General features: G+C 42.6%; 1 protein-coding gene across 3 annotated transcripts in view; it reads left to right on the plus strand.

The window, feature by feature from the left end:
* GLIS3 (GLIS family zinc finger 3) overlaps positions 1-23,210 on the plus strand; it is a 300,109-nt gene that overhangs the window by 226,397 nt on the left and 50,502 nt on the right. For all 3 annotated transcript variants that reach the window (XM_075931641.1, XM_006115134.4, XM_025180729.2), the window contains one exon: positions 11,474-11,642. In XM_075931641.1, coding sequence (XP_075787756.1) covers positions 11,474-11,642 — 169 coding nt within the window. The remainder of the gene's footprint in view (positions 1-11,473; positions 11,643-23,210) is intronic.

Genomic DNA, 23,210 nt, shown 5'->3' on the forward strand with positions numbered 1-23,210 from the left:
CAGTTTATTTTCCACTTAAGTTGCAATAATAGATTGGTTGTGTGCTGGAATACAGTTTTAAAATGCAAATGGGCACTCAAATCAACAGGCTTTCAATAAGGTCCCAGTGCAGAAACGGGATGCCTAGGAAGAAAATGCTAGCTAAAAAAATTTAACGTAGCCAGATCTCATGATTTTGCTATTCAGGAAGGGGTTTTCGCTTTTTGTGATCCTCTGCTGCTTTTTCATCATGATTTTTTTCCCTTTCTGTTAGTGGCTGCCTTCTACCTTTATTTTCAATAGGACAGAAGGCACAGGTCAAGATGACTGCCTTTCCCCTGCAGTATCTGCATGAATAAAAGGGGCTGCCAAAAGTAAAAATCACAGACAGTGCCCCAGTGTTTCCAGTATAATTGAATCCAGGCTGCCCTGAGACCATATAGCCACCCCCTGTACTCTTTCACTGGGAACCTGAGAGAGTGATGCAGGGATACATTAAAAGCAAAAGGAAGACTAAGGACAAGATATGAGAGGTATGTGTGTGAGGGAGGAATCAATAACATGTGAAATGGCAGAAGTGCTAATGACTTTTTTGTTCCTGTTTTCACCAAAGGAGTTAGTAGCAATTGGACAGCTTGTTGCACTGAGAGAAATAGAACCAGCAGAATCTTGTTTGGGGTATAAGGCATTATGCCACGTTTATTGTGAATGCAGAATTTATTTACTGTCCCTAGTTACTAAAATTATCCACTACACAGACACACTCATACACACAATTCTATGGATGGGCTATAATTACCAGTCTCATTTGCTTATTCTGTTCTTCTGGCCAGGTTGTCTAGACATGAGGAGGGAAGCTGCGTCGTGTCAGTGTGCACAAATGCTCCTGTAGGATGATCATAGAATCGACAGACTCGGTTCTGTGGTTTTGCACCCATCTTCTATATGTTTTAGTCTCATGCTGTCCCACTGCCACAGGACACTGTATGACCATGAATCATCAGTTAATGGCAGATGTGACTTTGATCTTTTTTTTTTTTTAGTGGGGCTTTTCTCTCTCTCTTTCTTGTGTGGGTTCTTTTTCATGGGTCGTCTGCATTGTTCTTTGGCTATCAAAGTGGCACTGGTAGCTGGTCACCAAGATGGGCTGGCTTCAGGGACTGATCCCATTACACATGCACCCACAGTCACAGTTTTAAGTGAGGTTACATACAGACACACCTAACTTTACAGAATAGTAATAGAGATGTAGCCGTGTTAGTCTAGTCTAGCTGAAACAAAAAACAGGACTATGTAGCACTTTAAAGACTAACACATTATCAGTAAACTACAACCTATACTAGAACAGGATACTACACTCCGAAAGGCTCTGGGAGACAGACTCATAGTCTCCTACAGACAACCACCTAACCTCAGGATGATTCTTACCAACAACCACAGGACCAACAACCACTGGACATACCACACTAATACCAACCCTGGAACTTTTCCTTGCAACAAACCCCGTTGCCAGCTTTGTCCACATATTTACTCTGCTGACACCATTATTGGACCTAACCAATTCAGTTATAAGATCAAGAACACATATTCCTGTTCATCCAGAAATACAATTTATGTCATCATGTGCCGACAATGTCCGTCTGCTATGTACATTGGACAAACGTCTCAGATGCTTCGCCAAAGAATCAGTGCACACAAGACAGATATCAGACAGCATCATAAAGAAAAAACAGTTTCTTGCCATTTCAACCAGAAAGGGCATTGTCTCAATGACTTGATTACCTGCATACTGCTTCAAAGGCATTTTAACACCAGACTTAAAAGAGAAACCTCTGAACTGTCATTCATGCTTAAATTTGACACTTTATGCCGGGGTCTTAACAGAGACGCTAATTACCTTACCCATTACAAAGATAGCTTCCCCAATTATCACCTCTAATATCATTAGCTCACAGACATTTACCCCCCCCATCCCCCCTCTGTTCTGAAATTTGATTTGTCCTTTTTATATGTGTTCACTTTTTTTGATCGTATCGCTTTGGTATATATGGTCATGCCTATTTTCTTCCACAATTTGATCTGAGGAAGTAGGTCTGGACCACGAAAGCTCATCACCTAACTTTACAGAGTTACGGCTGTACAAAGTTTAAAATGGGGTTTCAGTTACACTATGGAGTCACTTTAATTACAATGTATTAAAAAGGAGTTACAATTAACAGAGACTTCAAAAGCAATAAGGAAAGACTGAGGTGTGACATGATCACAGTTTACGAGTACATAAAAAATATTTTTACAAAAGGAAGGGATAAAAAATGTTCTTAGTAATCTGAGGATAGGACAAGAAATAATGGGCTTTAATTGCAGCAAGGGAGGTTTAGGTTGGATATTGGGATAGTGTTCTGCGTGTAAGAGTGCATAAGCACTGGCATAAATTGTCTAGGGAGATTGTGGAATCTCATAAGACTTTTAAGAGCATATTAAATAAATACCTGTCTAGATACTGGGAAGATTGTGAGGAGCCAAGACAGAGAGTGTAGCTGCAGAATGGGAGTTTAAAGTGAAGAAGAAGGAGATGAAGATCTAGACTTTTAGATAGACATCTGTCAGGGATGGTGTAGACGGAGCTTGGTCCTGCCTTGAGGGCGGGGGGCTGGACTCGATGACCTCTTGAGGTCCCTTCCAGTCCTATTATTCTATGATTCTATGATTCTAGACTCAGGAAATACCAAAAGGAACAGGGCTGTGTGAGATGGATACATTAAAGCAATAGGAAGACTAATGACAGGATATACCCATTACACATTGATGTCACCATTGCTGAGAACCTCAGAAAATCAGGTCATTAGTGTATTACAAATTAATTTAGATGTGCATTGTATAGTTAAACTGCATATTTAAAGGTCCTGATTATCCCTACATTTAATTAGCTTTAGAAAATGACATATGTGGGGTTTTATTTAAAAAACTATTGTAGGTTTGTGATTCATAGTGATGCACTAGTAAAATTATTAGTCTTTTTTATTCAGTAAATGTCATGATCTTTCTTTCTTTCTTTTCTAGAACTGACAAAAGTGGAAAAACTTTGAGACTAACTCATTTTTGTGTCTTAAAGCATGATCATACATAAAAATTACTTAGAGCTTGTTTCCATGGAAAATTAGTGCATGACAAATTATTGTTATGACTCTACAGCATACTAGCTTTTCTTGTGCTACTGGCCATATGCACTACAAGTTTCATAGCCCACACCTGAGCTTTCCACACACTGAGTTTTTTGACAAGCCCTTTCCTTTGAAGGCCCTGATTCACCAAACATATATAAACGTGTTTTAACTTTAAGCATGTGTGGTCCCAGTGATTCCCCTGAAACTGCTCATACCTAAAGTCATTGCACATGCACCGCATGCAAAATAAGTTGAAGCATCAGAGCCTAAAATGAAAACCTATTTTGACTTTAAGTGATTTAAAAGGAACATCTTAATAATGTAGTGGAGAACACTTATGGATCTTTTATTACAAAAAAAGAAAAAGCATAGCAAAAAAAAGTACAATTATAGACTATTATAATCTATTTGTGATAGATTCTCTTGGAGTGCTACTTGGAACTGGGGTACCACAGTCATCCTTTTGACCCAATAATCTGGATTCCCTTTTATATCCTACTGCTGTGACAAGCAGCAAAACCCTCTCTAGCCTACACTTTCACCATTATCCACACAGGTAGGGACAGACCAAGCTGCAGTTATGTGCAGGCAGGTTCTCTGACTAGCCTCTGCATTGGAAGGCTTCAGCTAAGGACCCTAGAGTGTAAACCCCAAAATTATACTCTGTTGTGTTACACAGGGAGCTGTCCAGCATAAGCTCATAAAACTCTCCTCCTTCTTCACTGTGGAGAGGAATACACCCTTTTGCCCCGAGTTATGATTCTTGCACACTGTGGCCATGTCTACACTATGATATTATTTCAAAATAACTAAATTTGACTTAACTCCTGATTTTACAAAATTGAAATAGTGTCCCCACTTCAGGGAAGCCTCAAAATCAGTCCGAGGCAGGCTTCATTAATGTCAATGCGCTACCTCACGTTAGAGCCCCAAGAAGAACTGGGGAGGAATTAGTTTGAATGACTCTGGGGAGTAGTTATTTTGCAATAGTGGCACCAGAGCATCCACACTAACTATTTTGAATTCAGCGTTATTAACCAAGAAAAGCAGAAGTACAGATTTTGAAATAAGTAGCCTCTTATTTTGAAATAATAGGCTTGGTTGTGTGGATGCTCTGCTTATAAATTCAACCTAAGGGGGGGTTAGTGTAGACCAGGGCTCACTTAGTTAAAGCAAGTATCAGTTTATTAACTACAATGGATAGTTTTTAAGTGATTATAAAGGATAGCAGCAGGGGTCATGTAATTCACCACCACCACCACCACCACCATCGCATTCACCTCTATGCTACCTCTAGCCACAATAACTCCCCACCACCACCACCACCACACACACAGGCCCTACTCCTGCCCCACCTCTTCCTGGCCATACCTCTCAGCCCTTGCTCCATATCTGCCCCGTTCTTCCCCACTCCCACCCTGCTTCATCCTCTGAGCCCCCTCCCTGAGCAACACAGCCCAGGTGACTGGCAGGGGGCCTGGTGTCTGCAGTACAGGTAGGATCCCACCCCCCACTCACTGGCAGCAGTGGGAAAAAACAGAGCAATGTGGCCTTGGCCTGCTCCACTCCCCTGGCTCCCAGCTGCTTTGCTCTGCTTCCCGCTGGTGAGCATGGAGGACCATCCCACCCCCTTTCCTGAGTGACACAGCCAGGAGCTGTGGGAGCAGCGTGGGCTAGGGCCACAATGCTCTGCTTTCTCCTGCTGCTGCCGATGAACGCGTGGGGATCTCACCTCTGCTGCAGGCACCAGACCCTCCCACATTAGTCTCCCAGGCTGCCCAGAGGCTCTGGCTCTGTCAACTGCTAGCCCCTTGCACCTCCTGCCCACAGCATTTGGGGGCATGTGCCCTCATGTGTCACTGGATAGCAAACAGATCAGGCTTAGAAATGAAAAATGCAAACTAAGCTTAATACACTGAATAAATTGGCCATGAATAGCGGATTCTGACCCCAAAATGATGATATAAGCAGGCTGCAGAGTCTTAACAGGCAAGCTGCACTGGCTTACAGCTTGGAATCCCCCGTACTCCATTCACAGGCAGCCATGAATTACAGGCTACCTGACATGTTCTCGGGGATGCTCCCCAAGTGGGAGGTAAGATTCTTCAAAAGCCTATTGTTTTTTCCTAATGGCGCATTGTTCTGAAAGCATCTTACCTAGTGGGTGTTCTCATGGGTGTCTAGTATTCTAGGCGGGGTAAGGCACTGCCCTCCACATGCTCCAGGGCCAAGAAGGCTGGAGCCCAGGGGCGGCCCATGACTATAGGCTGACACAGCCATCGTCTAGGGCACCACCTTCAACGGGGCGCCCAATGATGACATCACTCCATTGACAGCCATGCAGGCGGGGCGCTGATCACGTGTTTCTCCTGGGGTGCCAGCTGCCTGGCTGTGCAGCGCCCCGTGGCCATGGGGGGAAGTAATGGGGGGGGCCGGTGCTGTGGAACTGGGCGTGCGGCACCTGATGGCAGCTATAAGGGACGCCGCGCGCCCCTTACAGCTGCCATCAGGCGCCCCCCATCGGTTGGTGCCCCGGACAGCTGCCCAGCTCATCCACCCCTTAGTCCAGCCCTGTCAGAGTTAGGAATTGCATGCCAAGTGTAAATACCACTTTGTGCATCTTGCCTATGTGGTCATTTTAAAATTCCTAATCTTTCTGATTTATTTAAAGTCAAAGGATCATGACATTATCAGTCAGAATTTATACTACAACCCTATATCCTAAAATACGTTGTGCCTCCTATCCCAGAATCCCTTGGGCCAAAAAATCCTAAATGCTGTAATATAGAATTTTTTTCATTTTTAAATTTGTTGTGCCATATGTGGCAAAAATTCAGTGGTTTCACATTTTAAAATAAACCAAAATGTATAATTTATAAATTCCCTCAGAAAATGTCACGAATTGCACATTCTCCAGTGCTCTAAAATGGAGCAAGCTAATTACTGCAGCTGTTCACATTTACAAGATTTTCTTTGCATCAGAAAGACAGAATTGTAGTAATGAGAGTTTAGTTTTTACGGAAGATTTTTGCAGCATTGCCCTGAAGACGGTGTTGTGAACCACTGTTTTAGGTAATATTACACTTTTTATGTGCTTTGCTTAAGAATATAAGAATGGCCATAGTGGGTCAGACTAATGGTTCATCTAGCTCAGTATCCTGCCTTTGAACTAAGGGAAATGCCAGATTCTTCAGAAGGAATGATCAGAACAGGTTAGTTACTGAATGATCCCTTCCTGTTATCTTGTTCAAGCTTCTGGAAGTTAAAGGTTTGGGGAAATCCAGGGAACATCTACACAGCAGGGCTAAACTCAGAAGCTACGCAACATGAGCTATGCTAATTGTGCAGCTTCCGTCGAAATAGCTTATTTCAACTCGTGACACTGTCTACACAGCAGTTATTTCGAGAGGGAGCACTCTTCCCCTGACTTCCCTTACTCCTCGCACAATGAGGGTTACAGGAGTCAGAGTAAGAAATCCTCCAGCCCAACTTTATTTTGACATTATTGTTGAAATAACTGCTTGTGTGTAGACGTGGACTATGTTATTTTGGAATCACGTTATTGATTCCCAAATAATGCTGCTGCGTAGATATAGCCCGAGGGTTCAATGTTGTATTCCTGATCATCTTGGCTAATAGCTATTGATGGATCTATCCCCCATGAATTAATCTAGTTCTTTTTTTAACCCAGTTATAGTTTTGACCTTCACAACATCCCTGACAATGAGTTCCACAGATTGACTGTGCACTGTGTGTAGTACTTCCTTTTGTTTGTTTTAAACCTGCTATCTATTCTGTCTATTCATTTGATTGGATGACCTCCGATTTTTGTGTTATGTGAAGGAGTAAACAACTCTTCCTTGTTCGTTTTCTCCGCTTTGTTCATGTTTTATAGACCTTTATCGTTATCATATACACCATTAATGAAATCTTTTCCAAGAGGAAAAGTTCCAGTCTTCATAGTCTCTCCTCATGTAGAAGCTAGTTCATACACCTGATCATTTCTTGTTGCCCCTCTCTGTACCTTTTTGAATTCCAATATATCTTTTTTTGTGATGGAGCAACCAGAATGCACACAATATTGAAGGTGCGAGTGTACCATGGATTTATATAGAACAGGGCTGGGCAATAAGCAGCCCAGAGGCCGGATGTGGTTTGCCAGAGTTAGCCCCTGAAGGGCTGCTGGATGTTTTACTTACTTGCACATCCACAGGTACGGCCACTCACAGCTCCTATTGGCCTTAGTTCGCCATTGGGAACTGCAAGAAGTGGCATGCGCCAGGCTACCATTTCCTGCATTGGCTGAGGACAGTGAATTGTGAGCAGCCGTACCTGCAGATACACAGGTAAATAAAGTGTCCAGTGGCCCACTAGGGGCTAACCCTGGCAAACTGTGCCCAGCCCGTGGGCCACTTCTTGCCTTCCCCTGATTTAAAGGCAATGTATTTTCTGTGAGAGAAAGAAAGGTTAAGTATATTGGTGAATTAGTATTACCACTGTAAAGTAACATGCAACAACGGTGTTATTTCTATTTCCCTTCTTCCTGACAAGAGAAAACCAAAGTGAAAAGAAACTACAGTCCACTGAACAAATAAGAGTCAGGCAAGGATATGATATAATGACCTTCAGTTGAAGCAAGAACCTCAGGTTTTAATCCGAACCACAAACTTTATTACTTTGGGGATTTCAGCGTCTCTTAATCACAAAAGTAATAAGAATTTCCAATAAGTTTGTCTGCTGTGCTTAATCAATTGTTCCAGCTGTCAATCACTGGCAATATCAGAAAGTAGACATAACAGATGCCTGCCAGCCAACAAACCAGCTGTGACCCTTTGCTAACACTGAAGGGTCTAGACAGTGACCTTTAACCTCACCTCAGACATTCTAGATATATTACATATTGTATCACAGTAGCTTTATCGTTATTGCAGTACGTACTGGACAGATTTTATTTTGCCACTCATGTGTCCATGGCAAGCAGAAACCTATGGCAGCAAGTCTCAGAGCTCAGGTCTACAAACGCAGCCTCTCAATATGGTATTACAAATAGCAGTACAAGAGACCCATGCTTGGCACCATGGCAAATGCTAGGAACCACAGGGCCGGGAGCCGTGGGGATCTCACTGTAGCTGCTGGGAACCATGGAGAACTCACTGCAGGCGATGGGAGCCATGGGGAACGAGCCATGGGGGCCAAGAACTGTGGGGAACTCACCTCAGAGCTAAATATTAAAATGTGCCAGATTGCCTACCTTCTGACAGGGAACACCTAGTACTAATAGCAAAAAACAAAAACACGAACAACAACAAAAAACACAACTACCACACAATAGTAGTTCAAACCCAATCAGCCAAAACCTGGCAATAAAACCAAGTTTCAGAAGGTTTTTTTAATAACAAGTAGGAATTTTCCTGCTTATTCTAGACTACAACTTCCTGGTGACCATTAGGCCAGGAGATCTGGAGTATCATTAATACAGAAGGAGGCTTGGGTTTATTTTCAGCTTGTGAACTGCCTGCAAATCTCATGGGAGTGTTAAGACCTTCAGTAAAGATATGCCAGGCATACACACTCATCAGAGAAAAGCAAAAAAGCAACAAAAAAACACTGTCGAAAGCTATGTTAGTAAATCTTAGTTCCTGGTACTAGTTTTTATTTGATTTCTTTGATATGGTCTAGTGATTTTGGCATAGGCCTGGGAATTGAAAGCCCTAAGTTTTCACTCCACCTCTGCCAATGACTTCTTCTGTGGCACTGGCAAAGTTACTTAAGCTCTCTGCCTAGTTCCCCTAACTGTACAATTGAGATAATGATACAGGAGACTCTTGCAATTCACAGAATCGCTATTCACGTATTTATGGATCTCTCCCGTCCTCAATCCCTGCCACTGCCCTGCCCTGTCTCCCCCATTGCACCCCATTCCCTGACCTTGGAGAATGTGGATTCTGGGGGCCTGTTGCAGGGTTACAATCCCCTGCACTCATCACAGTGGCCAGAAACCAAGGAGATTCAGAGGACTTGCTCTGCTTTCCCTCACCCTCAGTATCTGTGGATTTCACCATTCATGGTTGTATCAGGAACGCATGCACCGCGAATGATTGTGAAGATTAATATTTGTTTATAAAGGACTTTGACCAAGATCTTCAAACATAGTTAGGCACCTAACACCCTCAAATCAAATGGGAGTTAGGCATCTAAATACCTCTGAGAAGGAGTTGGGCCTTTAAACATAGAAACACAAAAAGGTGACCTGAAAGGAGGGAGATAGAAATGGGAAGGGAGAAACGTGGCCAAATACAGCCAGTTTGTGGAAGCGCGTCTGTTTTTCTATTCTGATGCCCAAATATCATGTTCACGAGGATGATTTGATTAATCGGCATACAAATGGAATGTTAAATACAGTAATTTAAAAAAAAATGCTAAATAGTCAATTAGCAAATTTGCAACTTAAATTGCAGCAGAACCACAAAACAAAAGGCTTATACTGTCTTTTCTAAGTGGAAAGTATTTTCAACCCTGCCTCAAAATATTTGTGGGCATGGGTAGGAGAACAGGCATTCTGGGGGCAGAAATAGATTGACAGAGCCCAGATTTGACAGTAGCAAATCCATGGTAATAAATTACATGATAGCTGGTAGTTTGCAAGATGGAAGGTGACCATTCTGCATTTTAAACATGTTCCTTTAAATTATAGGGTTCTTTCTCCATTAAGTGAAGAATTGGGGTTTTTTTAAAGCATAAGTTCTATAATGTTTTTAAATGCTATTTCTTTTTTTTTCTTGCTCATGAGCCAGGTTTGTTTTCACCTTCATCCGCATCATTTTTTGTTGCATGTCAATATAACACATAAGAACGCAGCTCTACACTGAAAAAGTCTGCATGAAAAGATATACCTCGTGAATAATCTTTAAGTGTTGGTAAATTGGTATAAGCCTTTTGTGATCAGACTTCAAAAATGACAGCATTATTTTTTTCCTATATAATTACCAAAAAATAGATACCCTAAAAAGGTGTAACTCAATCTTAGGTTCACATTCAAATTCAAAAGGCTATCTAGCTGAAACTATGCTGTAACTTGAGCTTCTTAAAGATCACCGGGAGCAATAACTTTCTCATGGTATTTATTCCTGGGAATTTCTTTTGAAGGGTTTTATTTATGTTGAATTAATATACAAAATACAGGCAGTCCCCGGGTTATGTACAAGATAGGGACTGTAGGTTTGTTCTTAAGTTGAATTTGTATGCAAGTCGGAACTGGTACATATTGTAGGGGAAACTCTAGCCAAAATTTCTCCAGAGCTCAGTTTTATTCTCCCACACCTCATTTCCCTCAGTCATTTATTCTCAAGCTGAGGTGTCTGCTGAGAAAAGCCGCTCCGCGTCTCCCTGGTCTGCTGGGGGGGGGGGGGGAGAGAAGCACTAGCTTCGCGTCTCCCTGGTCTGCTGGGGGGAAGCAGCTAGTGCAGGGTTGCCTCACCCCGTTTGTAAGTAGGGATCCGATGTAAGTCGGATCCATGTAACCCGGGGACTGCCTGTATTGACTTTCATATTTATTGAAGAAACAATATTTATTTAAGAATAATACTTTTTACTTAGGCTTTATTTTGGAAGTGTTCCTTTTTCAGAATGTTTCTATGCAGATCTAGCTTTCTGGTAGATTGGAGGTAAGAAGAATGTTTGTTGTCATAGATGTTTACTAAGTGTCATGATATTCAAATGTTGTGCTTAACTTTGATCAGGCAGCAAAGCAGCTTCCGCCTGCATCGGGCCCAGGCTTGCTGTGGACAGAGGCTCACCGGGAGATGCAGAGAAGCTGCTGTTTGCGGGGAACTCAGACCCCCCACGGACAGGGGCTGCTACTGAGAAGCAGCCTCTGCCTGTGGTGGGCACAGAGGCTGCCTAATAGAGGCAGAAATGCAGGGGATGGGGGGCAGGCAGCACCACAGAGCCAGTGCTGGGAGGAACCAGCTTTTAAGTAGCTCCCCCCAGCACCGGCTCCTCCTTCCTCCCCTCCCCATATGCCTGTTTCATCTGATACAGAGGCAACAAGAGGGGAGGAATGCGAGTAGTCGACTATACGTTGAAATCCCTAGCAATGAGACTGTCTTAGTTCCTCCTCAATATCCATAAAATGTTTGATAGTACATGTCTTTTTTAAACCAGTGACATTTTTTTCAAACAGAAAGCAAGACTTGAAAAAAAGTTGTCTTAGAAGAATTAGCATTAAATCATTTGTAGAAAGAGTGATCACTTATCTGGTAGTGCGGACTGATCATTGAAATAATGTGGATTTACCATGACACTGAATATTGCTCTCCTTCTGATTTCAGCTACAATGTTCTCCAGTACTCACTCAAGTCGGAGTGGAACAGCTGCTGCAGCTGGGACACCATCACATCCTGCCAGTCACCCTTCTCCAGGGCATAACATACAGGGTAGTCCCTGTAACCCACAATCACAGTTACCCCCCCTTTCAGCTGTAGACTCAGCTACTGAGAGGTAAGACCATTTTTATGCACTTTAAAAGTGAGGAACAGTTGACTTGAACATTACTAAGTTTTAATTGCAGTTTAATGGTTACTCTGTTTAGAATGTTGTTAACAGCACTGCCGGATTACGATGATACTTTAACATATTTTTTTTCTAGTGAACAACATAGAGTAAGTGATCACTACCCTAAGTAAATCTCAGAGCATACTTATGCCTCAAGACACATAGTAGGTAGGGAAGCAAAGGTGAAATGACTTACCCAAGGTCACTCAGTAGATCAATGGCAGAACTATAATAGAACTGTAGGTCTCTTGACTCCTAGTCCAGTGCCCTATCCACAAGTCCATTATATGAAAGCTATAAGCTTACAAATAGACTTGGAAGGGTTAGATTTGTATTGGTTAATGACAATAAACATCAGTTTCACTGTATATACACAAACCAACAAAATATATATTTGCTGCAATGATTATACAAGGCTATGTCTATACAGCAGCATTATTTCAGAATAATTGATGTTGTTCCGAAATAACATAGTCCTTGTTTACACAGCAAGCAGTTATTTTGACATAATGTCAAAATAATGTTGAGCTGGAGGACTTCGTACTCTGACTCCTGTAACCCTCATTTTACGAGGAGTAAGGGAAGTTGGAGGAAGAGTGCTCTGATTCAGACTTCCTGCTGTGTAGACAGCACCGTAAGCTGAAATAAGCTATTTTGACTTAAACAACACAATTGACATAGGTCAAATTGAGTAGCTTATTTTGGCTTTAGCCCTGCTGTGTAGATGTGCCAGAAATGTACAGAGAAGCAAATGGGACGGGTTCCTGGGGTCCCCTTGCACTGTGCTGCTGTGACATGCTCCTGATCTTACGTTTCCACAATCGTTCATGTAGGCGGGCTCATACCAGCTGCAGGCTGTCTGCATGAACCAACAGTAGAAAGAATACAGCCAAGGCAATACGCAGCTCCCTGGGCACACAACTCTTCTGGACTATAAACCCCAAATTATACCATCTTCTGCTGTACAGCATAAGCTCACGGAGTTCATTCCCACCCACACCAGTGTGGAGAGGAATATGCAACAGCCTTTGCCCCTTGAGCTACGATTTCTAGTCACTTCACTCCAAACTCACTGGTTTAGATTGAATATATTTATTAACTAGAAAAAATAGATTTTGAGTGATTATAAAGGATAGAAAACAGATCAAGGCAGATTACCTGGCAAATAAACACAATGCAAACTGAATTTAATATGCTAGATTGGATTTGAATAGCAGATTCCCACCCTAACTGTGATGATACAGGCAGACTTGTAGATTCTTAAGGCACAAGCTGCATTAGCTTTATATTTTGGGTTTCTCAGGTCTTCATACACAGGCTAGAAATTAGCCTGGATCCAGCAATTCCCCCAGTTCGGCCTTTGTTTGTCAGGTGTTTACAGCAGTCTTCTTGGGTGGGCAGTGACGAACTGCAGATGAGGTCACTCCTTGCCTTATATAGCTTTAGCATATGGCAGGAAACCTTTATTTTGAAACATAGATGCCAGACCAGTTTGTGGAAAAATACAGACATCCCAAGATGGAGTTCAGAATCATTTGGCCTGGTCACGTGTGTCTTTGCAGTGTTATAGCAGTCATTCATGTCAAGCTGGCCAAAATGCTCACTGGAAGGTTAAGCTATTCCATAGTCCATGGTCTTTGCTAATGGACCATCAGCCGTCTTTGGCTTCTTCTTTGTTGTACCTGAAAGGTTGGCTGTCAGTATTTTCCAAAGTAAATCCATTTGAAATACAGATCCCTAGTCAATATTCCTTACTTCAGATACAAAAATTATACATGCATGTAAATAGGATAATCATAGTCACAAATCATAACTTTCCAATGATACCTCCCATGGCTTATTTTATACAAAATGCATCATAATTATGCCATAACCATATTACGATAATATTACTATGATTAATATTGAGTTCAATGTCGGAACAAAGAAAGCAAAATGCGACTCTGAGAGAACTTACTAGAGTCTGATTTAGGGATATTTATTTTGTGTGTTTCAATATTTGATGCTGACAGTTTGTGATTTAAGCATTTTAAATCTTTAACTTTTGAATCTCAATGTCAACAATTATTGTCTGACCCCAAAATGCTTAAATTCTGCAATTTTTACAACTATGACAATTTAAATTGACAATCTAAAAGAATGCTTTAAAATAAACATTGATATCAATTGAAATGATAAAAATATTATTTTGCCAAGCCTGTCAATAAAGATAGTGTCTCTCCAAATTAAAATCCCACTGAAGGAGAAAAGAGAAGATGGAAGAAAGATGGAGAAGCTTTCTAAATAAGAATGAAAATGTTAATTATTGAGTAAGTGACTTGAGAGCCATGACTATTAGAGCCTCACTAGCATTTCAATTCTTGTTCTACTTGCCAAAATATTGAAGTGAGCAGGTGGTCATTTTGATTATCGTTGACTGGCTTGGCTTTTGAGAAGTGTAACACACATGGGTTGAATTCCTGTTGCATGTGTTTGTATTTGTTTTGAGCATGTTTAGTAGGAAAAAGTTTAATTATGAAAATTCGCAGTCTGAGCTCGCAAGATGCTGAGTGCCTCCAGTGATCTTCTAAGTGTCTTGGTGTCCTCAAGCACAGTAAATTTTTAGAATTCAGTTCCCTTTGTACCTCTCAGAAGCTGATCAGCACCTTGCAGGATGGGAACTGTGACTTGCATGTTGTTTGACATTTACAGCTTTGAAAACTCTGGTGTAAACTAAAGCTGCTTGCTCAACTGAAATAAGCTCATATTTTTACAGGAGGCTGGTATCTTCGAGATTCTTGAGACTAGTGGGCAATGACTGGACTTGAATTCTAAGTCAATAGCAAAAGACTATGATTCATACTCAGAAGTTGTTCACTGCTGGTTAGAGACAAGGTCTCCTATCTTTATGGTTTCTATGACTTTAGATATTTCAGGGATATAAAAACAAGTTCTCTGAGAGGATTCTGTTTTCCTCTGTAAATATTACCTAATGATTTTGAAACAGATATTGCATAATATTAATGGTTTCCATTTAGTATATTAAATCAGAAGTCTGATTATACTTCATGAGACCCAGGTAAATAGTTTTTTTAGGAAAAACATATTTCTGATATAAATTCAGTGGTTATTACACTTCCATTTTTATATAAGTATTCTATTCTTACTAAAGATAGGATTTTAAATCCACTCCTTCGTTGATCCTGTATAATTTTCAACACACTAAAATACACACAGTTATATTTCACTAGTGTATCACAAGGCGTTTAGTTTTCTTGAGGAATAGAAATGTCAGTAATTTAAGAAAACATAAAAAGTCCAATTATGAACCTCAAAAGAATGTTCCTTGTTTTCTTTCTGTTTCTGTTAAATAGACCCAATTCCCCTGTGATTAAAGCAGTATTTTGAAGACAGAAGAACTGGATGACTTGTGGGATTGGGCTATGGTGCCTTTCATGTCTAGGTTGCCACTTTGAGATCAGTGAGCTCAATAGTGGCTAAAAGGGATCAAAACCTTTTGCTCTAGGGTGGCAGTATCAATCCACTTCTAGTAGACCGGTATCTCATCACAAACAGAGTCATAGTTGCTGTTAATTGTTGTTATCTGTAGTAGGAGAAAAGCCAAGAAGGGAATGATATATAGATTCCTCTTCCATGTAGAAGTGGTCCCTTTTGGTCAGAATTGAAGGATATTACCAAATGCTGGTGGGAAGTTTCCATTGCTTTTTGTGATGACTGGTGGGGTCAGTCTAGTCTTTATTACAAGCATTAATATCACTGTTTAAAAAATAAGTCTAGATCCTCTTATTAGCACATTTCTGAGAAGATTACAATTGGGAAACCACTGCAGAAGCACTTTATTTGTGACATGTATAAATAGTTCCTGCCTCATTGGGGCCATGATACTGTTTGGGGCCTCAGCACATCATGATGCTACAGATAATAATCTGCTATATCATTTTTTTCTGACCGTGCATGTTTGCATGCATCTCTCTCTGTCAGGGTGTCTGTCTGTCTCTTTAAGAACTCCTCCTAAATGGTAAGAGCAAAGACCGCCAAATTCAGTATGCCGTTTCCTTTTATCATAACTTCAACCAAAGTAAGGGTTTGCTGTGCCAGGAAAACAGGATGTGACCAAAATGGGATTGTTTCTCATACATCCACACAGTAAAGATACAGAATCACCAGACAGGGGAAAGAGACTGGCTGGTATACCCTCCCGCTCCCCACTCCTGCCCCCATCCAGGACTGCTCTAGCCCCGAGCCAGGCACCCTTTGTTGGGTAAAGCTCCCCCTCCAATTCATACAGGAACATTGCTGGCTGTTCCACTTCATCAGGGAGCAAGGGGAAAGCTCACAGTTTGCTGCATTCCCCACTTTGGCTGTGGAGTGTAGGGGGCAGGTGAACCTGGACCTGCCCTAGCCTGGGAGACATTCACCGTTCCCTGGCTGTGCCTGCTGGAGCTGCAGGAGGCATGGAGAGTTGCTTCTTACCTGACCCCAAACTGCTGCGGCGAGAGAGGGCTGAGCTAGTGAACCCCTTATCTCCAGCCCCACCTCAGAGCAATTATTTAAATAAAGAAAAACAAAAATTATTTGAGTTAAGGACCCAAGCAACACCGGGTAAACCTTCAAGTTAATAATAATGACGTTCTGGTCTGATACATACCTTCCTTTTATTTTCTTTCACTGACCATATACACATTTCCATAAACTGTTTCATTATTACCCTCATCTACATTTGGGGCTACTCTGGATTTAAGAACGAGTAAGTGTCAATAACTACATTAATGTAATATTAAGAGTGAGAATTTAAATGCAGGAGAGGAAAGGTTACCACATTAGTGATAATTTGGTCATAGGGCACTTATATATTTAGGCAAATATTTAACAGGAAAAATAGTACAAAACACTGCATGTTGCCAAGGCCCCGTATCTTTAGTCATCATAGAATTTTTCACAGAAGTCACCTGTTGCTGTAGAATTGTGCTTTAGAGTCTCAGTTTCCATTTTTAAAAAGTGAAATTTCAAGTTTTCATGGTTGTGATGATAACCTTGGAAATGTGAACTAAATGTAAACATGCCTGAGTTTGCAAAGAGCCTGAAATAATGGTTCTGAGAAGTGCAAACTGCCTGAGTCATCCTTAGTCTGGGACCCATAGACTTAGACCTGGTCTACACTTAAAATTTAGGTTGGTGTAACTATGGCACTTGGGAGTTTGAAAAATAAACCTGAGTGCTGCAGCTATGCTGATGTAACTCCTGATATAGATGCAGCTAGGTCAATGGTAGAATGTTTTGATCTATCCAGTTACCACCTCTCAGGAAGGCGGAGTTCCCACCACAGTGGAAAAACCCCTTCCCTTCTTGTTATCTGCATGTATACTACAGGGATATAATGGCATAGCTACAGCCTCATAGCCATTGTTGCACCCATAGTGCAGACATGGCCTCAGTGATAATGCGAGTGTGGAATGCATCATTTTCCCAAGACGACATAGAATTCTGCATACATCATTAATTATTTAGCTGCAGCCAAGAGCCCAGCATTTTGTTTAGTCTTCCTGTCCTGCTGGAGCATGGCTGCAGCTGCTGCTTGCTCTGGACCATTCAGCACAAAGGGAAGTTAATTGGATTATACAGGTTGCACTTCCATGATCTGGCACCCTTGGGACCTGACCAGTCCCAAACAAGGAAATTTGCCCCTGCCATCGGTCTCCCAACCCCACGCCAGCTCTGCTTCTGCCCCCAGATGTCCCTCCCATGCTTTCAGCCAGCCCTGCCTGGACCTCTCAGCCCCAGGGCTCCCAGCCATGCAACCGAGCCCCTTTCCTCCAGGACCTCACTGCCAGATCCCCTTGCCACAGGGCTCCTGGCCATACCACCAGAGCAACCTGTGCTGCCAGAGTGCCTTACTGTGGGGCTCCTGACTGCATCACCTGACCCCCTGCCACTGTGTTCCCCATGCCTCTTTAGCCCCCTGCCACAGGGCTACTAGCCCACCTCTGGCCTCCCTGTCCCTGGGCTCTCTGGTCCAGGATCATCCGTGGTCCTGCTGGACCATGAATGTTGCTGGACCAGAGTCTCCCGGTTTAGGTAGGTACAACCTGTAGTTCCTGCTCCAATCACTGGTTTTATAGAATAAGGCACAAGTGTAGAAGAATTGGGGCAAATTTAAGAGCAGGAACCTTTTTTGGGTTGGGAGCCACTGACCCACATAAAAATCAGCCAGGGCTGCACACAAGTGAGAAGCCAAAAACAAAAAAACAAAAACAACAAAACCCCAACCCTACTGATGTGGCCCTGACTGAGAAGGAGAAAGACATTCCCCATGTTCCCCTTACACACCAGAGCCTAGGCAGGCCCAGGCTAGTAGATTTTGTGTACTCCTGTCCTGCAGTAGGTGTAGGCTCTCCAATGCTAGGGATGGAGCCCTGAGCCTCAGGGGCCAGATCCAGGCAAGCTGAGGGCTGCATTTGACCTCTGGGCCTGAGGTTCCCCACCCCTAGTTTAGAGAGCCAGCACTGGAGTCCAGGTTGCCAGTGAGCAGGGGAAGCCAGAAGAACAGGCTGGGATAGCTAGGCTACCTACATGGTTAGGGAGCTGAGGTATTGAACTAGGGAAGGAAACCACAACCTCTGTCTCCCCTCTTCCATGGTACATGTGTGGAAGAGGAAGGGGATCTGTCCTTGACCACCTGCACAGTTTTGTAACTGCTGAGACCATTGGAATGGGCTATGTAGTGTACAAAGCAAAAAATCCATCATGAAAAAGGAAGTATGACTGAGAATAATCACTGGTGAATTGTACAACCCACTATGAGTCATAGTCACATGTGCAGGGCCGTCTCTAGGATTTATGGTGCCCTAGGCGGGATTATTAAACTGGTGCCCCTATGCCTGATTTGCTCTTCCATCCCTACCGCCTCCCCTTCCCTTCCCAAAGACCTCAGCAGCCAATCCCCTCCCTCAGACTGCACTGCAGGCACCGCATTCGGCCCTCTCTAGGACCCAGCCCTGCTGTTACACATGTAACCCTTCTGCCGGGTAGGCCTGGCAGCAACCAGGGCCGGGTTCAATATCTAGGGCTATGTCTACACTGGTGGGTTATTGTGCAAGAATGGCTGTTCTTCCGGAAAGCGTCCACACTGCCCACATGCTCTTGCGCAAGAAGAGGTACAGGACATCATTGTAAGAGAGGGCTTCTTGCGCAAGAGCTATGTTCTTTTTTAACAGGTGTAAGCCCCCTTGCACAAGAGCTCTCGCACAAGAGGGCAGTGTGGACACTCAGCAGGGATTTCTTGCGCAAGAAAGCCCTATGGCTAAAATGGCCATCAGAGCTTTTTTGCGCAAGAGAGCGTCCACATGGCCATGGATGCTCTTGTGCAAAAGCACAGCTCGCACATGGCAGTGTGGACGTTTTCTTGTGCAAGAGTTCTTGCTCAAGAAGCCGCCAGTGTAGACATAGCTTAGGGGTCCATCTCACACAGAACCGGCTCGAGCCCCCACCCAGTTGCCTGGGAAATTCACACACACCTGGGCGCCTCTGAGGGTCAATGCTTCCCCACTTGCAAGCACAGAGTCTGAGTGAAGAAAAGAAACTTAATGGAAGAGAGAGAAGTCACATGGCATTATCCTGGGAAAATACCACAACAGAGTTCACTTACCCAAACTTTCTCTGTACCTCACTTCAGATGCCCCACTTACAGCTCTGTCCAGTCAGTGCAGACCTGACACATCATCCAGATGACTCCACTCCTTGAGCCTGAGGCTAGGCCACCTTTGTGATACTCCTGGGCTACGTCTACACTGGCAGCTTCTTGCGCAAGAACTCTTTTGTGGAAGAGTTCTTGTGCAAAACCATTTCCACAGGAGAGTGTCTACACTGCCATGTGCTTTTGCGCAAGAGCATCTATGGCAGTGTAGATGCTCTCTTGTGCAAGAAAGCTCTGATGGGCATTCTAACCATAGGGGCTTCTTGCACAAGAAATTCATGTTGCCTGTCTACATTGGCCTCTTCTGGAAGAGCTCTTGCGCAAGAGGGCTTATTCCTTGTGGGGAAAGGAATAACTCTTCCGGAAGAAGCCCTGTTTTCCAACGCTGTACTCTAAATTTACTTCTGGAAGAACGCTTGAGCAGTGTAGACAGCCGGCAAGTTTTTGCGGAAGAACAGCTGGCCCTGTAGCCCTGTAGTCCGCTGGCCACTCCCACCAGCCGGTCATTCCCTCCAACCGCTCCACTGGCTGCAATGGGTCTGGCTCCCAGCCAAACCAGTGATTTCAGCTCTTAGGATTCAACTCTTTAGCCATCACCTAGGCTGGCCAAAGATTCCAGCTTCCACTGGACTAGCAAAAAGACTCCTCATGGAGTTTGTCTTAGGTCTGTCCTTAAAACCAGGGGGAAAGGGGCAGGTTGAGCCAGTTTTTCAGCTCCCTCCTGGCAGGCATGAAGCAGGCTGACTCAGCCCTCACGCCCTTTCCACCCCAGCTCAGTTCACTTACCTCTGGCAGGGGGGAGGCTTGTTCCTCGGAGACCTCTTACAATGATGGTGTCTCTCTTGCAAGCACTGGTGTCATATTTTACAGTTTCCACATTTAGGAGTAGCATGATTTGTGACCCCCACAACAGCCCCAAATTAGTTCCAATACACCACATTCCATTCCAACACTGATCCTCCATCAGTGGCTGAATTGGATTTACATAGCCACACCTCGGATTCTTTCCCCCTCCTAGCATGAGCTGTATCAATAGTTAACAGTTAATTATCAGGCAGAGCTAAACAATTGGAGTGAGCACACCCACCCCCTAGGGCAGCTCTCCTTTTAGCTGGCTGATAGCAAGCAGAAGTTTAGTCCCTGCTTACACATGCTCCACTGCTTCCGTCCGTCCTGGCAGGGTGGTGCCCCAGAAATACTGGTGCCCTAGGCAACTGTCTATTCTGCGTATGCCTAAGGAGGGCCTTGCACGTGTGTGTGGGTGTGGAAGGGATGAGATGCCGGATATTTCACGGAGATACAAAAAGTTAATATTGCCACAGAGTTTAGGAGTTCTTATCACAGACTTTGTTGCCATTATGCCATGAGGTACGATGGCAATGTGGCTCCACTAATAGACTATAACCTCAGACTTATGAACACCACATGGATGGAGGAAGTTTGTAACTCTGAAATGCTTCAACTCTGAACAAAACATTATGATTGTTCTTTCAAAAGTTTACAACGGAACATTCACTTAATACAGTTTTGAAACTTTACTAGGCAGAAGAAAATGCTGCTTTTAATGTGACTGAAACAAGCACAGAAACAGTTTTCTTACTTTTTCAAATCTTTTATTTTGTATTTTCCTTTTATTTTTATTAGTCATCAAGTATGTGGACAAGTGGGATTTAGTGGATATAGTGTACTTAGATTTCCAGAAAGCCTTTGAGAAGGTCCCTCGCCAAAAGCTCTTAAGCAAAATAAACTGTCATGGGATAAGAGGCAAGGTCCTATCATGGGTTGATAATTGGTTAAAAGATAGGAAATGAAGAGTAGGAATAAATGGTCAGTTTTTTGAATGGAGAGTGGTAACTAGGGCCTAAATGATCTAGAGAAAGGGGTAAACAGTGAGGTGACAATATTTGCAGATGATACAAAACTGTTCAAGATAGTTACATCCAAAGAAGTCTGTGAAGAGCTTTAAAAAGAACTAGCAAAACAAGGTCACTGGACAACGAAATGGCAAATTAATTTTAATGTTGATAAATAGTAATGCACATTAGAAAACATAATCCCAACCATATATACAAAATGATTGAGACTAAAATAGCTATTACTACTCAAGAGAGAGATCTTAGAGTTATTATGGACAGTTCTCTGAAAACATCCACTCAGTGTGCAGCAGCAGTCAAAAAAGCAAACCGAATGTTAGGAATCATTACAGAAGGGACAGAGAATAAGATAGAGAATATCTTATTGCCTCTGTATAAATCCATGGTATGTCCATATCTTGAATACTGCAATCAAATGTTGTTGCCTCATCTCAAAAAAGATATCTTGGCAATGGAAAATGTTCAGAAAATGGCAACAAAAATTATGGAATGGCTATCATCTGAGGATTAATAAAACTGCGACTTTTCAGATTAGAAAAGAAGAGACTAAGGGGGGATATGAAAGAGATCCAAAAATCATGACTGGTGTGGAGAAAGCAGATAAGGAAAAGTTATTTACTTGTTCTAACATAACAATTAGAAATCACAAAATGAACTGAATAGGTAGCAGGTTTAAAACAATGAAAAGAAAGTATTTCTTCATGCAGCACACAATCAACCCATGGAAATCCTTGTCAGAGGATATTGTAAAGACCAGGACTTTAACAGAAACTTCTTCAAAAAAGAACAAGATAAATCGATGTAAGATAGGTCCATGAATTGCTATTGAGCAGGACTGGTAGGAATAGTGTCCCTAGCCTCTTTTTGTCAGAAGCTGAAAATGGATAAATGGGGAGGGATCACCTGATGATTACCTGTTCTCTCTAGGGTACCTGGCATTGGCCATTGGGCTGTGTCTACATTGGCTCGATCTTGCGCAAAAGTGGCCGCTTTTGCACCAAAACTTGCTGCCTGTCTACACTGGCCGCGAGTTCTTGCGCAAGAATACTGACGTTCTAATGTATGAAATCAGTGCTTCCTGCACCAGAACGCTGATGCTCCTGCTCAGGAATAAGCCCTTTTGCGCAACTGTTCTTGCGCAAGAGGCCAGTGTAGACAGGCAGCATGAATTTCTTGCACAAGAAAGCCCTATGGCTAAAATGGCCATTAGAGCTTTCTTGCGCAAGAGAGCGTCTAGACTGGCAAGGATGCTCTTGCACAAAAGTACATGCCAGTTTAGACGCTCTTTTCTGGAAGAGTTTTTGTATAAGAACTCTTCACAAAAGAGTTCTTGCGCAAGATCATTCCAATGTAGACATAGCCTAGATGGACCCTTGATCTGGCCCAGTATGACCATTCTTATGTTTTATGTTCAATTAAAGCAAAAAGCAGCAAACTTAAAAAATGACAAAAATGAAAACTTGTTTACACAATACATAATTAACCCATGGAATCCCCTGCCACACAATCATTGTTGCCCAGTTTAAAGGGTTTAACTTTATTTATAGATAATAACATCATCAGTTATATTAGACAGGATATATATTGTACTTCTAAAAACATGTTTCTGGACATAAGTGGCCCCAATAACTCAGTGGGGTTGGGGAGAAACTTTCCCTGTGGGCAGTCTATTCTGTAACTCTCTACTATGAGGGTTCGTTCATTTTCCTCTGAAGCATCTAATATTAGCAACTGTCTGAGACAGGATGCTGAGCTAGATGGACTTGGTGTAGCAATTCCTGTATTTCTAAAGCATTGAGAAATTTTAGCTTTAAAGGAATTTTTTAGACTGTTATTAATGGCTGAATAGAATTATTTATAATTGAAGCATTCAACTTTATTACTGTGGTGCTCTAATATGAGCTGGAGCAGTGTTTTTATTTGAATATTTGAGTATGTAGTTATATT

The sequence above is a fragment of the Pelodiscus sinensis genome, chromosome 6, assembly GCF_049634645.1.
Source record: "Pelodiscus sinensis isolate JC-2024 chromosome 6, ASM4963464v1, whole genome shotgun sequence".
NCBI classification, from domain to species: domain Eukaryota; kingdom Metazoa; phylum Chordata; order Testudines; family Trionychidae; genus Pelodiscus; species Pelodiscus sinensis.